At 33.9% G+C, this 23,779-nt stretch overlaps 1 protein-coding gene across 1 annotated transcript in view; it reads right to left on the bottom strand.

Moving 5' to 3' along the window:
• Positions 1-22,859, bottom strand: part of crybg1a (crystallin beta-gamma domain containing 1a) — a 69,331-nt gene extending 46,472 nt beyond the window's left edge. The window contains exon 1 of the mRNA XM_087290524.1: positions 22,324-22,859. Coding sequence (XP_087146650.1) covers positions 22,324-22,631 — 308 coding nt within the window. The 5' untranslated portion in view covers positions 22,632-22,859. The remainder of the gene's footprint in view (positions 1-22,323) is intronic.
• Positions 22,860-23,779: the final 920 nt, after the last annotated feature.

Genomic DNA, 23,779 nt, shown 5'->3' with positions numbered 1-23,779 from the left:
TCTTCTTGCTGTGAGGCAACTGCACTACCTACTGCACCACCGTGTCGTTCATTATGTTGTTTATTTAGAAATAAATTTGTGTGTTTATTTAAATTATAAATGTTGTCAAATTGGATCAAATTCTATTCATATAGTAAAACTGAATTGTGTTAATGCTATTCTAACTCAGATTACAATCACTCACACACTCATTTGCTTTTATTTGGGTCGCCAAAGCAGAATGAACTACCACTCAAATTATGCTTCATAAATTTCATACAATGACATTCTCCAGCAAGCATGTGGTCTATGTGTAGTTAAAATGTTTTTAAAGACAATCATATTTTAATAATAAAAAAGGTATTAAATGCACTAATAACAAATGTTGCTGATTAGATACAATATAGCTGTTTAAAAATAATAAAGATATTTTTTTATAAGAGGTCAATTCACATGCTATTGAAAGGGTTGAACTTCATTCAATAACTGTTGGTAATCTTTGAAGTTTTCAACAACAGCTTTAATGCACTGCAAACTCCTCATAACAATTGAGACTGAATGAGACGCTGATGCCCCTAAAGATGTTTTGTGTCTCTAAAGAAAAACTCCTAAAGATCAAGACTCAACTACAAGGTTTGTCTCTTATCTTCAAATGTCATTGAACAGAATGATCTGAAGCGCCTCACAAGATGACTTCATTTTAAACACACACCCACACCCAGACACACACAAACACACACTCAAAGCTTAACCTAAATATGGTCACGGTATTAAAACAATGCAGTACGGTTGGTTTCACACCTTATTTTGAAAACATCTAATCAATCAATTAGCTTTTTTAAAAATGATTACTGACCAAAAAAACTGAAACAGTTTTCTGTGGTAAGGCAGGAAAGGGTTGGGCTAAATGAAAACTGTGGCAGATAAAAGGCTTTGATAGGATTTATGTAACACTGAAATTAATTCAGCTGTCATCATGAACAAATCATGAACATAATAAAGCTCATGATGGAGAAAAAAACTATACCATTATATAGTATAACAATAATGACATCTGATACTTTTACTGAGATACTTGCCTACTCCACAAAGTCATGATACCAATATTCGACTGAAATTTTATTCAAACTAGAACAGAGATTACAAAATAAATGTGTTCTTTATGAACTATTAGCTTTTAAAAAAATGATATTCACTGAAAAAATACCTTTATTAACATTTGTCTGTGGCTCATAATTGGTAGTGTTATCTGTTTATTTATGCTTTGGAATTGCATTGAGGAACCTTCAACCATTCTTAGACAATTTTAGATTTTGAAAAGTAAACAAAGTGACCTTTATAGACATTTTAGTTTAATCAGTTTGAAACAATCTATTGTCTGGATGAATTGTGTAAAATACAGTACCAAAACATGCTGCTAGCTACTATAAATCATTTCAAACAACTAAAAATAACAATGAAATTCATTGAAATTTGTTGGAGCAGAAATCTTTGTGCTGTAATGCAATTCAGAAGCACAAATAAACAGAAAACACTCCACGAATCAGGAGCTATATGGGCAACTGTTAACAAACAGATATTTTTACAGTGTACAATTGATTGTAGATTTTCTGTTTTGTCTCCAGAAAAGCTATTTTATAGGCAGTTTCACATGTATCTATGTACATATATGCTAGAAGAAAAGACTTCCAGCCTCAGGTATTTCTTCACTAGAGGTAATGAGTTTAAAGGTGAACTGTTGTAATAATAGTAGTAAAATAAATGATAACACAAAGGATTTGAGACTTACTCATTGTTGTGTGGGGGCATCTATGAGACATTCACATTTCTGATGCATTTTACTGTACTGGTATTTAAATGGCACTCCATGGCTCTTATTAATGTATGTTAGTCGTCTTCGGGCCCTATTATACACCCGGCGCAATGCGCGATGCAATTGTTGTTTGCTAGTTTCAGCTTGGCGCAAGAGTTGTTTTGACGTTTTGCGCCATGCTGTTTAAATAGCAAATGCATTTGCGCTCATATGTGCGCACATAGGGGTTCTGGTCTAAACAAGGAGGCGCATAAAGGCGCATTGCTGGCGCGTTGCTATTTTAAGGAAATATAATATGTTGCACAAGTTCAAAACTGGTCTAATGTCCAGCGCAGAGCGCGTTAGTTGTGCGCCTCGCTTAAACACTGCTTAATACACAAATTTTTGACATTATTTTTTAAAACTTATCTAAAATAAAATCACTGTAGAGTTTAAATATTGCATCTTATTATATTGTTAAATTATTATATTGTTGTTTTATCCAGTTTTATGTCGTATTTTGACACTACTGTTATTCGGCAATGTTTAAACTTTACAGTAACTTTACTTTTTAGAAAAGATTGCAAAGATTATTGTTCATTTGATACTGAGCCTTTAATTGTCATTTATAAGGGATTTATAAAGCATAAATAGTCCTCACTTTAGATTAGGTCACAAAACTGTATGAAGTTGAGTTAATAAAGCATTTGTTAACATATTAGTTAACTATTCGTATATGCCTGAATAATAAGATATATAAATGTTGATTTCAATAGTTTACAGATCATTTACTTACTCATTCTGAATGATCCTAAAAACCCTCAACTACTCTTAAATACAACTGGTTTGTAAATAATGCGATACTTAATTTAGTAATGAAAAATAAATCATTAACAAAGTATGAAAATACAATTATTAAGCACATTATATAGGTGCTTATAAGTCACGAATACATTAATTAATGCTTAACAAATAATGAATTCACTAGATGCTAATGCTTAGTAAATGATTCATAGTGTGTAGTTATTATCAAGTGTAACCAAAAATTGCATAATTCCAACCTGTCTACATTGGCTGCCAGTGAACAACATCTCAATTGAATGTCTTACAAATAAAGGTTCTTAATTAGCATTGATGGTTTCATGAAGAACCTGTAATATATATTTATTTAATGGTCTTCATGCTAAGAAAATGTATTCAACAATTTGGAATCAATTTTGCAGTTTTTTTAATGCGGGTTTGCACACATTAATTATAATTATTGATATGAGATTGTATTTTGAGTGGCAAATAATAGCTCTAGTGTCTGTCGCTTGTGCCTAATAAAATCAGGGGAATGAGGTTTACTTGAGTTCTTAAGCTGACATCTGTTTTCCATGAATATCTATAAGATAAGCCTACCATTTTTATGGTAAAATGCCATCATTACTAATTATATCTATTTATTTGCATGCGCCGAGCTGAAATTCAGATTCGGTTTAAGGTGCTTGCAGATTTTCAGAATGGATGGGCTTATAAAGACCTTGAATGAACCTTTTTAGACATTTAAAAAGAAAGAGGATGCTGCGTTGTGTGTTGTTATGAAAATAAAGTGAGCCTGATGTTGGATGGATATAAGCCTATTGTAGGACATTCATAATACCATAATACTGACCTTATTCTGCAACAGTGAAGTTAGCTCGGTTTTGTGATTGTTTTAGAACTTCTAATTTAGCTGCCTATGGGAGAAAGGACTAGGAATAATATGTGGCAGAATGGTGTTCATGAATATACTGTACATAAAAAGAAGACGAATAGGATAAGAAAATATTTCCAATATCAAGCAGCAAAACAAGCTGTTTTTAGCATCTAAAAATCTATAGAAATGAATGAGACTGGAAGTCTCAGGTCAAAAGCTGCACCAACTCTTAAGTGAAGGATATAGTCAATAGGGGCACTTAAAAAAGATACTGTGTTACCTTACCAATCCATGCACAAACATACAGTACAAAAACAGTCAGTCCTCTAAGCCATCTACATGAGACTATGTCAAATGTATGCATGTTTGAGCTCCTAAGCCTTCCAAGATAATTCCTTTAAGTGTCTTTCCTGTCAACACATGTCTCCCTGTGTCTGCCTTCCTCTCTCTAGGATTATGTGCCTTTCTAAATGTTTCAATTTTTGGTTTCAAATTCATAATATGATGGATTTCACTAAGTTTCCCCTCTGGATGTGGGCTTGATTTTCTACACTATAACATATTTGATACAAGCTGTGCTTGTTCAAGTACTGAATCAGAGCATCAAGTGATGAACATCTAGTCTTACAGTAAATATCACTTATGTTCTCTCAAGTGTTTTTGGGAATTGTCTCTGCAATATCATTTCAAATTAATTATGTTGAAAATGATATAGTTTTATTAAGTTATTGTTTGTCATAAGCAGAAGCAGTTTTCAAACAAACCAGGTTTTACCTTTAATAGACTTGAAATAATCACAGGTTTTGAGTTTATAGACAGCAAACAATCAAAGTTGAGGTAAACAGAGGAAGGGTCAAAAGCACACGCAAGTTAAACACAAGAGAAACCGCTAAGAAACAACTCCAGGGCAAATCAAGACTTCACAAAGAACTGAGTGATGGAGGGGTTTAAGCATATGAGCATGTTAGTTTCAGGTGCACATGAAATCAGTCCTAAGAAATATGGGAGATGGAGTCCGAATAGAGCCAGAGTAAAATTTGGTTGGCTGCTCTGTCTGATGATGAGCCTATGGCTGGATGATTAATTGAAGGTGATTTTCATGTGCATTTTTTCATTAAAGCCTGTTCTAGTATAACCCGAACACATGCTTTCAGATGGCGCAACACTTACTAGGAAGTTGTAGTCAACTGACAAGCTACGCAAAAATGTTTTTGATGCTATTCTAAATGGTATGGGCAGTTTCCATGTGAAAGCGCAGAACACACAACTGAGCTGAACACACAACAGTGCTTCCCTGACAAGATGTGCATAATAATCTCAGGTTTGATCAATTGTGTTTGTGATTTGATTTTTCATCCAGCTTTATAGCCTCCACTTGTTTGTGAATGCACATGCACTAATAGAAAGAGAGCATGTGCAGATAAGTGATGGATGCTCTCTAAATTTACTTTACGTACTAAGATTTTGTATTTCCTTTCATCAACATTCTACCCCTTTTCACAGTTTGTGGTCTGACAGTTAAGTGCCTCCAGACTGTTCTTCTCACCTCTCACACTTCATCTCTATCTATGCAGATAATAAATACTCAGACAGACGTTTCACAGTGTGAAGAATGTCTGTACCTTTTCTACTGATCACAATACAGCCGTGTTATATTGCATGCAACAGTCAGTAAGAAAATACAGCGGCTGGTGCTATTTATTTAAATCAGGTTTAAGGTTTCATGTGGTAAATCAAACGATGTAAGTATCTTAATGATTCTCTCTTTCCAAACATTATCTGCAGTGTTTACATGTCACATTTTGGTAAACGTACATAGGCCCCACTTTGGAAAACCGGCCAAAAGTTAGAAATACCAAACTGTAGAAAAAGAGCCATAAAGCAGTATTAACACTGCTTTTAACCCCAGGTTATCATTGTAAACTGCACATCTCTTCATAATATGGTTTGATAATCATGCTGTCATACAATGTAAATCAGTGATGCACTATTTGCCAATACCTCACAAATTCTGTAAAACTATTCAAATTGCTTTGTTGCGAATTTGATGCGAATAAGATTTATGCACTAAAGTGGAATATCACATCTCATACTCAATTGTGAGCATAAAATTTGCATGTGCATTTTCAATATTTATGCACATCTTGGCATTTACATTAAGCATTTTTATGACAGCTATTGATTTAATTAGATGTATTGATTGATTATATTGATGGTGTATTGATTGCTTCATCACTTTAAGATATTATGTCGATCCATCGCATTTCCAACTTGCAATGTCCATAACAAAAATACATTGTAGAGTTTATTTAATAATAATAATAAATGATGATGAAAACACCTCAAATATGAAAATAATGAGGTTAAGCTGCATATGAATAGCCTGAAATTAATCATTAATCCCAGGTAAAGTATGAGCAGTGTGAAATATGAACATAAAACAAGACCTTTACACAGATTTTATAATTACCCAGGGTTAACTATTCGAAGTGTTACCTTACCAGTGGTTTCATTATTAGATGAAACATAAACTGAAATCAATAAAAAAATGCATATTATATCTTAAAACTGAATACTTATGGTTATCATACAAAATAGACCTAAAAAAAGATTTTTTTTTTTTTTTAAATGTATTTCCTTACACGTCTTTCAATCAGTGATTCATTAGTGAGTGAAGTTTGTGAGGTATTTACAGATCAGGACTGACATGTTGGATTTGTCACCTTCACGGATTGCAGACAGCCAATTTATTATTGTAGATGAAGTTAAATTACTGTAATTATCTCCATACCTTTGCACTGAATAACTACATTTATTTGCAGGTATTTCACCTGCTGAACATAAACAGCAGTAGTCAAAGCATGATTGGAATCAAGTGAAGCTGCAAGGGAAATATCACTATTTTCACAACTACTTTTACTTGATAAGCTGCCGCATGTTGGAACACTTTTGATTAAATAAAATTTTACACTGTTTGCGTTTCAGATGGACCCCCCAAGAGCACGAACACAGTTGATGTCTCTTAACAACAAGGGCTTTATTCAGCTAGATTTTAGAGATGTGTTTGGGCTGGTTTAAACATCTGTCAGAGAGTGTGTAACTTGAATTACGACAGACTAGTTATATGTGACAGCCTGTGCAAGTGTGTCTTTCAGAAACCTGATATTCACATAAAGATAAGACACAAATATGCAGGACAAGGGATGAAATTACAAGATTAAAATATTGGTAGCAAAATTATCTTTTATCAATAGGGATCCAATTGCAACAAGAAGAGCTATAAAACACCTTGCTTGTACAGGTAATATTAAAATAAAAGCAGAATGCTTTACAATTTATTTTTGCATAAATAACAACACCGCATCTTTAATAGTTTTTTATTTAAACTACAACCATAAAATATAGAATCACTTTTGCTACTCACTAAAAGAAAAAGAAGCTATAGATAACGGTATCTTTTATACTCTCCAGAATGTGTCTGTAGAGTTTCAGCTCAAAACACCCATTAGATTATTTATAATACCTTTCAGAATGTTGAAATTTTCTGCTCTGAACACAATGTAGCCGTTTTTGTGACCTGTACCTTTAATGGTAGTTCTCCCCGCCCATCGTTCCCACGGGCCTGTCAGAGTGTACCTCAATCTGTGCCTCGGCTGCTTCAGATAATCAGCACAGTGACAGACTTGAAGGAAGCCGATCTCATGTAATGTTTGAGAGAAATACTACAGTAAGAACTTTCCCAATGATTATTTAATGTATTTGTTGTAGAGTTAATTCAAGCCTTTCTGCAAGGATGAGTCACACACAATGTTGTTACAAAGTTAACGCGCACACACACACACACACACATACACACAAGCGCGAAATTAAATTTGCACTGTTTTTGCACACGAATATGACTGGATACACATAATATTCACTGCTGTATGGATATCTGTACAAAATAAACCTGATTTAACATCCACAAACCAGGACTGAAACCGGGCTATGGTGATAAAGACGGTAAAATAACTGTAATTCATTACAAACATGCACTGTTTTAAAAACGCCTTAAACTTGTAAAAGTCATTCTTGATCACATTTGATGATGATTGATGATCACAGAGAGTTGAACAGATCTTTTAATCCCGGTTGCTTTGCGCACGTCCTGTCTCAGTGATATGCGTTACTATAGAGGCATATTAATACACAGCCGTCAATCAATTCAGTGGGCAAGGAAACCACACTCCTACGTCATGTTGTGGTGGGCCTTAAAATAGGAGGGATTTAGATTCTGTTTTAACGTCAGGAAATTTTAAAAAAGAGACTTATTGTGTTTATATCCGCCCAATATAACTGTGGACACATTATACCTGCACACAGTTCTGTTTAAACAGCGACAAAAGATAATTTTCATCATAGGTGTTTAATTTATTTGCATAATTTTATTTCACATAGTTACCAATGAAACACCTATACATTTTATTTAGCTTAACTTAAAGTTTAAATAATAAAACTAAAAGGAAAAACTACTCCATATTACCTTAAAAAAACAAATGACAATCACAAAAAGCAACTACATTCCTGTAAATAAAAACAAATTAACTTAAATTAACAAATTATACAAAATATACAACAAAATAACATCTATGATTGTTGTTTAGTGATCTTTAAGAAACATTAATTATGGTCAAGATTCAAGATTCATTAAGTGGAAATAAAATGTCTACCAATGGCTTTTACAAAATACATATAAACATTTATACATTTTATATAAAAATAATTAAAAAAACTAATAGATATTACTTTAAAAAAAAAAAAAAAATATATATATATATATATATATATATATATATATATATATATATATATATATATAATGATTTAACTTAAATTGAAATAATATACAACAAAATGATAACTACGATTGTTACTTAGTGATCCTAAAGGAACACGAATTATGGTCAAGATTCGAGTTATTGCATGTGTAATTATGCTTAATTTAGAATAAGTGCAAGTAAAATGTCTACGCATGGTTTTTTAATAAAGTATTACCAAAGTTGATACGCCCTACAATGAAAAGGTGCATCGTACAAGTGAATAAAGCTGTTTTCTCATCGCTGTTTAAAGACTAAACAGCATAAACAATATCATCTGTCTTCCTCTGGGGTTTAAGACAACAGCTTCCAGTTTTTAAGCCTCCCTTTTATTATGATGATGAAAGCAGGTGCTGATGAATCAGATTTTTAGTAATTCCCCTCAATTAAAACAACTTCAACTCAAACTGGTTTCTCTGGTTTAAATAGAAAGCTTCATTAAATCGCAACTTATCGAAGGATCACTTTGTCTGGCAGATATGTCTAGTAATACAAATAGCACTGTATGATATAAACTAAGCGAGGGAGTGATGTATTCTGTTTTATTTCGCTCACTGGGTCGTTTCCCAACCTTTCTCTGCACATTCCTCCAGCATGAGTCTGTGTGCTTATAGGAACATGCAGAGCTGCTCAAGACAAAGAGCTTTTCACAAAAAAAGAGGGGTGAAAGTCACCCACCCTCCAGCACTTTTCCCAATTCATCAAACTGTGCAGATATCAGGCATGAAGAGGTCTGTGATAGACACCTCTGATGAAAACACACTGACAGTGGCATCCAAATAAAGCAAATAAAACAGGTCACACAACTCATACATATGTACACAATTACTTACAGGATTAGTTCACCCAGAAATGAAAATTCTGTTTTTAATTACCCTCAGATAGTTGTAATCTCTGAGACCTTCGTTCATCTTCATATTTTAGATTTAGCCTGGTTTCTCTGAAGGTTTTTTTTTCCTTCACTTTTCCTTCACTGCAGATCGCCAAAGGACTACAAATCCGCCATTTCATGGAATACAATATCCAATCATGCACCACACAACCGGTTCCTGATCCTGACTGATTAGACTCACACAGTTGATGCTGCTCAAAGACTGATTACAAGGACTATAAAAAACAACACAAACACACACATTGTTGCTGAGTCTTGTTAAACTGTAATGTCAACATTACACGTTTCCCTTGCCTAGTCTTGCTGTGTACCGATCTTTGTTTTGTTTTGTTTTGTTTGTTTATTCCAGTATGTTGCCTGCCTTTTGACCATCTGCCTGCTTATTGAATATGATTCTGGATTGACGGTGTACATTGATTTGCCCCTGTGTTGACTATTGCTTACCTAACCACCTCAGTATAATAAACCTTGTGTTTGGATCCTCACCCCTATAGTCAGCGTCACATCACTGTTACAGAGGGATTTGCTCTTCAGTGTTTGAACCTTCAGCAATGAAATTTAAACCAAACTGATGTAAACTGAACTTCAACTCTAAAGTGTAGACTTTACTAGATCTTCTATGTTAAGCTGCTTTGACAAAATCTACATTGCAAATAGAAATAAAATTGAATTGAATTTATTGCGAGAGCTCTCTCATCCTCCTTGTACAACAAGGGCCGTTAGATGTTCAAAAAAGAGAACTAAAACACTGTCAAACACTGACAGTTGTACCACTGATGTATCATAGAATGTTTGACAATGTTTCTGTTTCCTTTTGAATGTTTTGTTACTGTTGCCGTCTATGGCGGGTCAGAGATCTTTCAGATTTCATCTAAAATATGAAAAGGAAACAAACATCTCAGAGGATTAGAATGTCATGAATGCGAGTAAATTCCCTTCGAGAACTTTGTCTTCAAAAACTCAAAATAGGATATTTTAGATGACATCTGTGAGCTCTCGTATTCTCAGTAGACAGCAAGGTTCCTAGCTTTTTCAAAGTGCAGAAGGGTACAAAAAATTGTATTGCAGTTTTAGGGTCATGGATATGGTACGGTATGAATTTGAATTTATCTGTAGCCATTTTTTATCTACACATAGCACATACCTTACCTATTTTTATTAAAAAAATGGCTGCAGATAAATTTACAGAACAATATACCTATTCACTGGGTAACAAACACCTGACAATTCAACAGGCTTCCTTGTTAAATTAAAAACATAAACAATTTATTTCCACCTATAAAAATCAATCAAAACACTTTAACTAAAGACCTGCTTTTTATATTCTAGATTACTTTTCACTTGCCAATCTGAACTCAACTTTTTTGCATTGTTGCAGTTCTTTTTTTTATCGTCAAATCAATAATCGCAGATCACAGGGTGCACCGAACTATGGGAGGTTAACGGGACGACTCAATTTTTTACAGAGAACTGTTGCACCCCTACTTCAGTGGTTCAATTGGAAACAAAATAATGTTTGTTTGTTGGTTTGCTTTATTTATTTAGCACATTTAAAAACAACAAATGTTAAACAAATCAACAACAACCCACAGAACAAATCTATAACTGTATATGTAAACAAGATAACATTAATTACCACCAAATGCAAGAGACAAAACATGACTTTTAAAATGAGATTCAAAAGCTCCAAGGGAAGAGCCAGACCTGATATGTAAAGGCAAACCATTCCACAGATGAGGGGTTGCAACAGTAAAAGCCCTGTCTCCTTTTGATTTTAAGCAAGATATTTAGCTGAAACTGTTGGGCCGACCGAAGAGGCCTATAGATGAAGTATGCCGGTGGAGAAGCTCACCAATGTAATAGGTGCCAGACCATTTAAACCTTTAAAAACAAATAACAATAACTTGTGCTGAATCCAAAATTCAACTACATGGGAGCCAGTCAAGGGATGATAAAAATTGGGAAATACTAGCAAATTTTAACTAGCAAAAGCCTAGCGGCTGCATTTTGAACCGGCTGCAGGCATACAATTGAAGTATGTGAAACTCCTGAATACAGAGAATTTCAATAGTCCAATCTGGACATAATAAAGCTGTTAGTGATGTTTTTCAAATCCTTAGAAGACAGAAAAGGCTTCAGTTTAGCAATGTACCTTCATTAATTGATAGAAACCACTTCTGAATGAAACTAAATATTTTCTTTTGTGTTCAGCAGATCTACTGTTGAACTCAACAGATTTTTAATGATCATTTTCTGGTAAACTATCCCTTTCAACTATTGTTAACGATCTTTATTGTAAATTTTTACCAGTAATATGTTATTGTATTTTCCCTTGACGGATTACAGAAACACGCTCCCTCTCAAAAGTGCACAAATGAACTTCAAAAGATGCAAATAGTAGCCAGGATTACAATGAACTGTTTATTTTCAGTGTTGCCTTGGCAGCAGCAAATTTAAAACAGAAACTTGACTCATCTATCAAACCAAATCTGGAAAGAAATCCTAAAATGTGTCTACTGCATACAAACATGCATGTGCTTCAGGCAAAAAGATTGTATCAAAAAGACACACACATTGTGAAACAATGGAAAAGATTGATTGAACACAGAAATACAGATAAATGAAATGAAGACAAATGTGCGTCCTAAAAACTACAAACTCTCAAACTCATCTACTGTATGACTGTTCTGAATGGAACAACTCACTTCTATTTCTGCTTTACAGAACTGTTAGTGTTGCAGATCCAGATGTTTGCCAACCACAGTGAGTCACTGCTCGGCCAGAGCTTTCTAATATATGCCAGTTTTAGAACAAATCTGGCAATGGTAACAGTTACTTTCTGCTGAGCTCCAGCCTATGGAAGACCTTCACTTAAAACACCAATATGCTGTAGAGGTTTGGCTATTCTTGTGCGGGACACAATTCTGAAATGTTTTCTTTACAAATCACTAATGTTGTCAAACATATCAAAAATTTGAGTAAATTCTATAAAACAAAACTCAATAAAAAAAAGACTTATAGAGAGACCAGGGTCCTTTTAGCAGCTCAGAAATTGAATCATCTTTACAATTAAACATATTAAAATGTATTTTCAGATCAAAACCTATTGCAAATATATGAAAATATGCAATTAAAGTTGCAAATTAAATATGCAACTTAAGACTTTCCATAGACATAATCATTTTCCTAATGATTCTGTTTTCCTAGGCCTAAACCCAACCAACAATCTGCATTTTTATATTTTCAAAATACTTCAATCTGTGTTATTTATGAGTCGTTTTCTTCTTGAGGGCCAAAGCAAATATCATTCAAAAGAAGGTAATGATTTGCACTCAATTGCTTCATACTGTTTTTATTTTTACTTTTTCTTACATTTTACGGGTGATAACAGACAAACAGACGTTTCGGCACAAAGCCTTCCTCAGCCCCCCACACTGAGGAAGGCTTTGTGCCGAAACGTCTGTTTGTCTGTTATCACCCGTAAAATGTAAGAAAAAGTAAAAATAAAAACAGTATGAAGCAATTGAGTGCGAATCATTACCTTCTTTTGAATAATAGAAACGATCAGATTAACGCACCAAACCAAAGAAGTAACTAAAAAAGAACCGCAAGCGCGCAGGACAAACTTCAGTAACTCTCCAAAGCAAATATCCCCACAAAGTCAAAATTTACTGTGATTTCTAAATTTGTGGGGACATTTGGTCCCAACAACGGAAGGAATATAAGGCACACATACACACAATGTTTGTTTTTGTGAATTGTGAGGGGGATTTCTTAGGTTTCCATTGATTCCATACTGTACAAAGTGTATTTTCTATTGCCCTACCCCAAGAAGGTATAGGACAATAACCGGTTTCAAGGTTTATTGCGGTTTGGAGAAGTCAGAATTTTCTGATCTACAATTCAGTATATGCACAGTTTTATTACATGTTTCTTTTGCGACTAATTTATTCTGTTTTTTTAAGACAACAGTAACTCCGGCAAAAAAGGGCCCTCCATATAAAAAGCAACTGGTCCAAAATATTTTAAATGTTTCTTAAAATAAAATATTTTGTGTTTAACTAAGAATAATTTTTTTTTTTACTCAGACATTTAAAAAATATATATTTTAGAGCAGCGATCACAATATCGTGAAACCGTGATATTTTTATCCAAGGTTATCATACCATCACAATTTTATACCGGCCCATGCCTGACCCCACCTCTATGCCAAAACTAAACTTTCACAAAAACTGTGCATATTTCCATGCTAAAAACTCATTCTGCATGATTCATAAGCCTTTTGAAAAATGCCAACATAGGCAATGTCCTCAAAAGTCACATTTTCCTTGTAATACCAATGTCATTATACAAGTTTGTGCCTTGATATGTGAAAAAAAACATATAAGCGCACATGCGCACACACACACACACACACACACACACACACACACACACACACACACACAGACACAGACACAGACACAGACACACACAGACACACACACACACACACACACACACACACACACACACACACACACACACACACACACACACACACAAATGCTGGGTTCCACACAATCGATTTGTGTTATAAAGAAATTAAATTAACTTATTAGTTTTTACAAATTTAAGTGGATTGAACATAAAGACAAAATCTCAAGAATTGTGTGGTTTTAGATAATTTTAATAATCAAGTAGTTTGAAAAAGAAAAAAAAATAGTTTTTGAGTGCAGGTGACCAAAACCTGGCTATCAGCTCATTTCGTATTTATTTTGTTCTAAAACAAAATCATACAGAAATAAAACAATTTAGATTTTGGGGTGACCTGTTATTTATTAGCATGGCTTTTTTCTAATATATATATATATATATATATATATATATATATATATATATATATATATATATATATATATATATATATATTTCAAAATATATTCAGTCATTCATTTTCTTTTTGGCTTAGTTCCTTTATTAATCTGGGGTTGCCACAGCGGAATGAACCACCAACTTATCCAGCATATGTTTTACGCAGTGGATGCCTTTTCAGCTACAACCCACCACTTGAAAACACCCACACACACACCCATTTACTTACATACACTATGGTAGTTTACCCAATTCACCTATGCATGTCTTTGAACTGTGGGGGAAACCGGTGCACCCAAAGAAAACCCATGTGAACACGGGGAGAACATGCGACTCCACACAGAAATGACAACTGACCCAACCGAGGCTCAAACCAGCAACCTTCTTGCTACGCCACTGTGATGCCATATCAAATATATTATAATTATAAATATTTAAGTTTTTTTTAATCTTTTTAGATATTTTTATTAACATATTAACAATTTACTTTTGCTTTTTATTTTTGTGCTCTGTTAGCATGTTTATGTCAGGACAACAAAGCTTCCAGCAACATCAGTCATCATTACGAAGAACTGAATTTCTCTCAACCCTCACCTGCAACAAACATGCGGACGCACACGCACACACCCTGCCTGCAGGCAATTTTAACTGTGGAGCTCACAGCAGCTCTTTCTTATTTCCAACTGATCAGTGTTTCCACACAGTGTGGCCATAAACAGTTTGGCTCAACTTTTTAATACTTTAAAAATGCAAATAAACCCTCTGTGAGACACTTTTCTTTCTCAAACAGCCAGAGCTGCCAAATATGAATACATGTACATAATCTGCCTCAGATTTCAAACATCAGTCAGCTCGAGTCTTTGATAGATGAATCCCTTATTTGAAAGCTATTTGTATATATTCACCAAATATTTTATGCCTTTTAGACATTCATTTACAAGAAAAAAATGTCTTGGCATAAAAACAAGTTTCAAAGTTCATGTTTTGAAACAATATTGTGATATTATATATTGTCACAACTTTCAACCAAAATCTAAAAATGTTTTATGCATTTTGGACATTAATTTACAAGACAATGATGTCTTGATGGCATAAAAATTAAAAACGAGTTTCAAAATTTATGTTTTTATATAATTTTGTGATGATTTTATGTATTTTTTGTACTTTCAACCATTTTTGGACATTCATTTACGAGACAATGGTGTCTTGGCGGCATAAAAATAAAGACTTTGGAAACGAGATTCAAGGTTAATCTCTCAAAACACTTTTGTAATAAAAATAGTGATATTTATGCATATCAAGTGTTTATACTTAATGTGTGCATAACCTGTATGCATTTTGCAGTTTCATCACAAAATGACAATGGGATCTACTAATCTGCCATGCATAATAATGTTTTCATAATAGTCATTTTCATGGACCTGAATGAAAGATGATTATTCTGTTGTCATCTGACTGCACATAAAACATTTCAAACATGCTAAGAAAATGTTTCAGGTTCAGTATAAAGCTGTCATGAAAATGTACCAAAAAACTTAATTGCATTATCTTCAAAGACAGTTTGCTTGTTAGTGTTAGGAACATTTGTTGAGCATAATGGCTGATCAATCCATGAAACTGAATATGAATCTTTAGCAGAGGAGTGATCAATTCAGATTAAGCCAATGCCGAATAATACATTTGATTTGTCTCTATAACTAAACAAAGAAAGGCTCTGTGTTTCTAATGCTTTCAGTTCTGAAGACTGTGCCACTTGCTTACAGTAGCAGGAAATACTTGCCAGTCCTCTTCATCTGTATGCTCTTTACTTCCTTCAACATTTGCATTTAACAAATTGCATAGATTATAATTAAATGATCACATTAAAGCAGACTACTATTACATCTCTCCTTAATCATCTGTTAGATGAAGAGGGGCAACATAACCCTTATTTTGTTCTGCTGATTCAGTATCAAGTACAAAATTAACATGCCCATTTGTCCATTAAACTGGTTCTATGACCAAAAAATAAAATAAAAAATTTATAAAAATAAAAGACAAATGATTGAAAGTTTTTGTCAAACTAAACCTGTTTTTCTAATCCTGGAGTGATGCCAAATATTATTTTGCTTAATCATGCGATCATAAATTAAAGGTGCATAAAAGAAAAAAACTGTATATTCCCAGGTATAGCTGACTAACAAGAGTTCAGTACATTATACACCTATGCTTCCTCATTCTCATGTAAATCCTGTGAGTAAAACATTCCGGTGAAAAACAAGCCTGTGATGACCCACAGTGTTGAAATTACTTTATTTCCTAGTGAGATTACAAATCCCCCCTCCCTTTTTTCTCTACATTTACCGTAGTTTATATTCCCAATGTATGTGGGACTCTTATTTGGAAAACGGGACATGCATCAATAGGCTTTGGGTAAATTTATGTAAAACGTATTATGTGTTTATTCACAAGAGGTCTAATATCTATTTAACTGAATCTTTTGTTTGTTTAATGTGTGTATATTGTGAAATTTTCCATGTACATTTGTAATGAGGCAACAGACACATGCAAACGTTTGTAATACTGTAATCTGTTGAATAAGTGTTCAGTGCAAGTTTGAGCATTGTGACAATTTTTATGAATCATGCATTATTGCACGATGTCATAGCACTCTTTATAAAACTCATCTGCTTACATGGAAGTTTATATTAACTCCTGCCTGTGTTTTATTGACATTAAACTCATCTCTAAATATAACTAAATCTTTTTTGTCAGGACTAATGTAATTCGTTACATGTTGGTCTGCCACAAAATTCATTAGCACGGATGTGACGACTAGACTATCAACTGCTCATATTTCATCAATCTTAGCATCCCTTCATTCACTCCCTGTTGTTTTTACAATTCTGCTCAAGATTTTATTTATTGTTTTCAAAGCTCTGAATAGGCAAGCTCCTTCTTATATTTACGAATGTATTCATTTGCATTCTACTCCTGGATCTCTCAGGTAGGCTAGTAAAGCTTTATTAGTGGTGCCTCGCTCACAACTTAAATTGAAAGAGGCAGAAGTCATTGACAATCGAAGCTCCATGTTCATAAAACCTCGAGACATTAGGATATTCTATTATTATTTTCAAGTCCAGACTCAAGACACGTTTTTATTCTATCACTATCCCAAGGAAGTGCAATATTTTTAGATAAAAAAACACTGTTTTCAAACTCGGTCCTGGAGGGCCGGTGTCCTGCAGATTTAATCTCCAACTTGCCTCAACACACCTGCAAGGATGTTTCTAGAAAGCCTAGCAAGAGCTTGATTAGCCCAATGTGTCTGATTGGGGTTGGAGCTAAAATCTGCAAGACACCAGACCTCCAGGACTGAGACTGAGAACCCCTGCTGTATAGTGTCTTCATTGTATGAATAATTATATACAATTAATCTTGGTTTATATACATTATTAATCTCTTGGTTTAAGTTTATTTAAATCATACACAGTTACAGGTCCTAAAAACACATCCATCTTTCACTGTTATTTTAGGGTTAAACTTTGGGATGACCCCACAAATCACATCCTGATCTGTGATGCGGACCAACAATAATCTTAACTCGACATTGCTGATCCTGCAATGTGACTATTGCAGATTCACACATTGCGATATGTGCTGAAACTACATATTGTGCAGCCCTAATTCACTTAATTTTTTTTTGTCGGATTAGTCCCTTTATTAATCCGGGGTCGCCACAGCGGAATCAACCACCAACTTATCCAGCAAGTTTTTACGCAGCGGATGCCCTTCCAGCCACAACCCATCTCTGCGAAACATCCACACACACATTCACACACACCCATACACTTCGGACAATTTAGCCTACCCAATTCACCTGTACCGCATGTCTTTGGACTGTGGGGGAAACCGGAGCACCCGGAGGAAACCCACGCGAACGCAGGGAAAACATGCAAACTCTACACAGAAACGCCAACTACGCCAAGGTTTGAACCAGTGACCCAGCAACCTTCTTGCTGTGAGGCGACAGAACTACCTACTGCGCCACTGCTTCGCCCATGCTACCCAATTTAGTTTTATGCCAAAATTGTCCATTGCGAAAGTATCTACTCATTTTCTTTAAACATTTTTTGACAACTGAAGAATGATAATTTTGCACACGTGTATTTCATAAAACTTAATATTCACAATCCTTTCAAATAAGGTAAAAACAGCTTCCCATTCTAAGAGTAAATGATTTTTTTAAAAAAAATTATATTTTGCAAAACTGTTTGTGCAATTTTTATTTCACTTACCTACAGAAAGCAACATACCATCTATGCCAGACCTGTGCATTTTACGGCCCAAGTACATGTGGCCCAATGGACTTCTTTGATCGGCCCGTGTGAAGTATTTATTTATTGAAATTCAACTGCAAACAGGGCCTTGCAATGCAAACGTCTGCTCTTACGAGCCAATAAAAGGGTTCACAAAACGTTCACATATAGCGTTATTTCAAATGGAGACGTGTGGGTTCAGCGCGCAAATAGGAAAGAATACACATGCAGTATTTCACGCTCCAGGCACCGCGAGTTGAAGAAAAAAAAACAAAAATCAAAACATTTCAGAGTACTGTGAGCAAACCATGAGTCATGTGACAGAAACCAACTAGTCATCTTCACACTTTGTATGGAATTACACAGAAAAAAAGGTAGAATAATTACCTCAGATTAACAAACTAACGGATAGAGATCCTCTCAGTGATGATCATACGTCATATATCCACATTACATTTAACCTAACTTCAGTGCACTGGTTTAGCCCAACACAGGCTAGAATTCTCTCACTGAACATAAAAAATATAAATGAATGAATGAATTATTTAATAAAAGGAAGCAATTAAACAAACAACCCTGTGAAGTTTATATGAAGTTAATATTATAATGCTGCTCTTTAAAATATTTTTTGTGTAAAGTTGATTCCTTATTAAACTTTTGAGTTTTTAATAAATGTTTATAGAAGAGTTTCACAGAATTTTTGTTTTATTTATTTTGAAAACAGATTAACTGTATTGGTCTGGCCCTCTAAAACTGCCCCAGAGTCTAATGTGGGCCCTTGAAAGAATTATTGCCCTCATAATCTATGCAGACATCAACAAACAATTTAAACAATGTATCAATGCTTTCTAAGACACCTTTAAGTTTAACAGATTCATTGTGAAGTGTGAGGATTTAACATTGAAAAGCATGCTCAAAATTATAATTAACATGTTAGGTGTGCAAAAATTAAATTGGTATTTTAAGCTCATATGTTGCTATGCTTCTAATAACATAAGGGTGACTGGAAAATAGCAGAAACTATAAAACAAAACTATTCATTTAGCTAATTATGAAAGGATAGTAAAAAAATGAATGAACTATTAATTTACTCACTTTCAATTCATCAAACACTAAGGTGACTTGTTTAGGAAGAAGAATTTTAAAGATTTTTTGCTGAATCAGTGGTCATTGGAGATTCATAAAATGCAGGTCAGCTGTTACCAACACTTAGAGAGTCAAAAAAAAACATACAGGCAAACAAAACAAATTAATAGGACAACAGTTTCAGCTAAAAATGTTCAATGTTCAACTGCAGAAAGAAAAGTCACCTACACTGTCAAAACCCATAGGATTAAGTCAACTCAAATCGTTTGAGGAAACCGATTGCTACAAACCATTTAAGTTCAAAAACTAATCTATATGATGACTTTGAACTTACACCATTTAAGTTGAAGTAATGAGGTAATTAATGAACTCATTACCTTCAACACCGAGTTTGAAACTTTTTTCAAATGAGTAGAATTAACTCAGTCATTTTTGAGTTAACTACACTTTAGTTACAGTATACAGATGAACTATTCCTTTTAACACGTGCAGGAAGAAACCTGTTATTGAAATACGCAGATGTCTTGTTTCTAAAAAGTCAAAGGTGAAGACTAAACTAGTCATGCAAAGTCTATCCGCTTAAAAAAACAGAAGCCTGTTTGTCTATTCAACAGCATGTTCTCGACATCAAATCAAACAAAGCTCGTCATCAAATGAGATTATGCAAAATGAAAAGTGCTACTATAAGCTGTGGTACTATAATGCACACTGCTGTTTTCTTGTCAAATTTTGCTTTTGTGTACAAACCCTTGATTGTTCAACACAAACAAAGCTTGGTTATTAGGGGAGTGTTTTGAACACTGGCGTAAGTCTTCGGCAAATAGCTCTTAAAAACACAGAGATGATCAGCTAAAATACAGATTCAGCAGTGCTGTGTGAGTTCAAACTGGTGACGTACAGAACTGCCTTTCCATTATGTTATCAGATACAACTCAGAAGTATCTGCAGGATGTCCTTCTATTGTCTACTACACACATACTATATACAGTCCACAACATCGCCTTATTTAAAGATCTGTGCATAAGTTAGATAAATAAAAACTTCACTCAACGATGCTCACACTTAACACAAGTTGATATTGCTCAATTTAAAAAAAGGAACAAACTTTACATTGCTTGAGAGCAGTAGTTCAGATACATGAAATACAATAAACGTATAAGAAACTATCACCTCAAATTCAAAAGAAAATGTTAAGGGCAAGTTCAGGATTTCTAATTTGGACTTTTTAAATTATCTACAGGTTCTAAATTTTATTTTGACAAAATATGGAGATTACCCAGGAGGATTTGGTATTTTCCCAGTTGAATCACTTCTGGCAATTGATAAGCAGGTCAAGTGCATCACACAGCACGTTTATAACACCCTTTATAATATTAAAACTGATAAGATTAGACATAAAATGAATCCAGGTCTGTTTGAGCTGTGTGTGAAATGTAACTCGGACATTAGATTTTTCTATCACTGTATGTGGCGTTGTCCTCTAATACAGCATTTCTGGGATTTGATTAGACTGCAGCTCAACGCATCTTTAAAAATGTACATTTCTTGCTTAGACTTGCTTACTGGGTCTCAATGATGATATACCTTATAACTTTCAGAAAAGACACCTTCTACATACTTAGGTTTAATTTGCTCCCAGTTTAAAACATTGGTTGCTTGCAGTCTGCAACATAATCCCACTTAAGGCTTTCTCCACAGCAATGAAGAACAAATCTTTTCTATTTTATCAGACCTGGTTCTTTGATTATCAAGGAACCTCTAAGTCTTTAAGACTAAAAGCTTGTCTGTTAGACTCAGCCTGGACAAAAGAAATGTAAAATGCCTTTTTGTAATATCATTTTGTATCTTATGTCATTATAATTGTTATTACTATTATTATTATTATTTTTTGTTTGTTTATTTAACTGCAATTAAATTTATTATTATTATTATTATTATTATTATTATTATAATACCTCTTTGATGTGGGGGTCAGAATTCAAATTGCATGATACATGTAATAGATGTTTTACTCGATGTAATTTTTTTTTTACATGTTTTTGCACTAAAATGTTCAATAAAAAATATTTGAAACAGAAAATGTAAATGAAATGTGTACATTTACATGTTAGCTTATTTTGGGACTTTTATGACTTTTCTTTATTTACATCTGTTAATTTAAACCATTAAACAAGTGTTTAATGTTTGTTGTAATCTCACATTCTCAATGGTATATTACTAGCCAATATTTTGATAACTGAAATCATTCTTTTATGTCAACACAAATTAAAGACAAAGACAGCATGTTAAATATTCTTGCCACTGTTACACAATGAAAATAAGGGAGGAGGGACTTAATTGTCATGATTCAAATAATGCTTCATTGATGAATAACAATAGGCTCTGGCTTCATTATCTTTATGCAAAATTTAGTTATGTACATGTCAGCTGAAAGACAGGTTTGCCAGAACCACATTACAATATGAATTTATAATCAATCAAACGTCAATATATTTGAATCATGAATCATTTCTAACTGTTGTTATGTATAAGAAAAAGGTATTTAGACATCATATTTTGTTTGTTAATGACTTATAGAAAGTTACCCTACTGTATCAACTTGGTTAAAACTGGTGTCGAATTCAGATTATATATATATATATATATATATATATATATATATATATATATATATATATATATATATATATATATATATATATATATATATATTTTTTTTTTTTTTTTTTTTTTTAAAGATTTGTTTGTTTTTTGTGTTTAAAGACTAAAACCACGGACAATAAATGGATTTGAGGACAGATTGCAGCATATGGTGCTCATTTAAAAATTCCCATAACAGATATTTGGGTAAAAGGTCACCAAAATGTGAGTGTTTATAGTTCACTCACCTGTCGTTGAACACTGAGTCTAGATCTCCGGTACTGTGAAGAAAATCCAAGTCTTTATTCCTCTTTGTGGACCCCCAGGTGGGGAAGCGCTTCTTCTTCTTCTTGCTGGGGCTGGTGGGCAGGGAGTCCGGGTATAAGATGCCATCTCTGGGGCTCGACGGTAAAGTTACGGATGAACCTCTGAAACTCGCGCTCTCGTCTTCGGGTGAAGTCGCCAAGTGACCCTCAGTCCTATCAGCATCCCTGCGTTCCTTAAACGACTTTGACTTCCCAAACAGCTTCTTAATTTTGGACTTTGGTGCGCTCATGACTGAACATCAACAATATGTACAATTTACAAGACAAGTGTCCCCTTCAGCCTGATGTAGTTGTCAAGAAAGTGCGCACGCTTTGTTTGGCGCGCGATAGAGGTTTGGTGTTGTTCACGCGCTTCAGGAGCTCACCAGCGGGGACTGGGCGGAGCGCGCAATTTAGCTTTGAACTTCGTGGATACTTTCTCTTTTTAAAGACAGACTTTAAAAAAAAAGAAAAAAAAGAAGTTGGTTTGACTTAAAATCCTACAAATCTAAAGTAACATCTCACATATAATGTAATATACTGTAACTGGAATCCCCAGACCTCTAGCTTGTTTTACATTGTTTCCAAAACTTACTGTGCTCCCAAAATTAAAGCCAATCCCCAGTGCGCAAAGTACTGTATGTTATTTGAATGTAAAGAAGTTACAGCGCAACCTGGTGGTTTTAAGTGGGCTATATTTAAAGAAATCAGAAATTCGCAAATTATAGCAAACTATTGAAATATTTGTTACAATTAATGTGTTTACGTTTCCAACAATGAATCCTTTACCTCAGTTCATTATAAACTTTAAAAGAACAATTCATCCAAAAATTAGAATTAACTTATGTACTCTCCCTCATGAGGTTTTAAACCTTTATGAGTCTCTCTTCTGTGATGAATGCTGGTTGTTGTCAGCTACCAGCATTTTCAATTTTTTTTCTTTTGTGTTCAACAGAAGAAACTCAAATAGATTTTGAATAAGTGAAGTGTTTAAATCTTAAGTGTTAATAATGTCAGAATTTACAATTTTGGATTAACTATTCTCTTAAACAAAACAGTAGCTTTACAACATTTATATGTGTTCTTTGCATACAATGCATAACATGTAACATCCACAAACCCATTTTTTAAATTCAAATGAGCAGCATCTGTTAACACTAGTTAAGTTTGTTTGCCCAATTCACCTACAGAGTATGTCTATGTCAGAGCATCCTGAAGAAACCCACGCGAACACAGGGAGAACAAATCATATCTCAAATCAAATAGTTATATATCACTACATTATATTTAATCAAATGATTTTTATGTATCAATACTTCACTAAAAGATGAGCTAAATTTAGTCATGCATGCTCATCCTGAAACTTGCTGTATCTGTACTTATGTCAAAACTCCAGTCT

This window comes from Danio rerio, chromosome 17 (genome assembly GCF_052040795.2).
Source record: "Danio rerio strain M-AB ecotype USA chromosome 17, GRCz13ab, whole genome shotgun sequence".
In the NCBI taxonomy this organism is placed as follows: Eukaryota; Metazoa; Chordata; class Actinopteri; order Cypriniformes; family Danionidae; genus Danio; species Danio rerio.
Note: the sequence above shows the minus strand (reverse complement) of the source record. Positions and strands in the feature narration are given on the sequence as shown.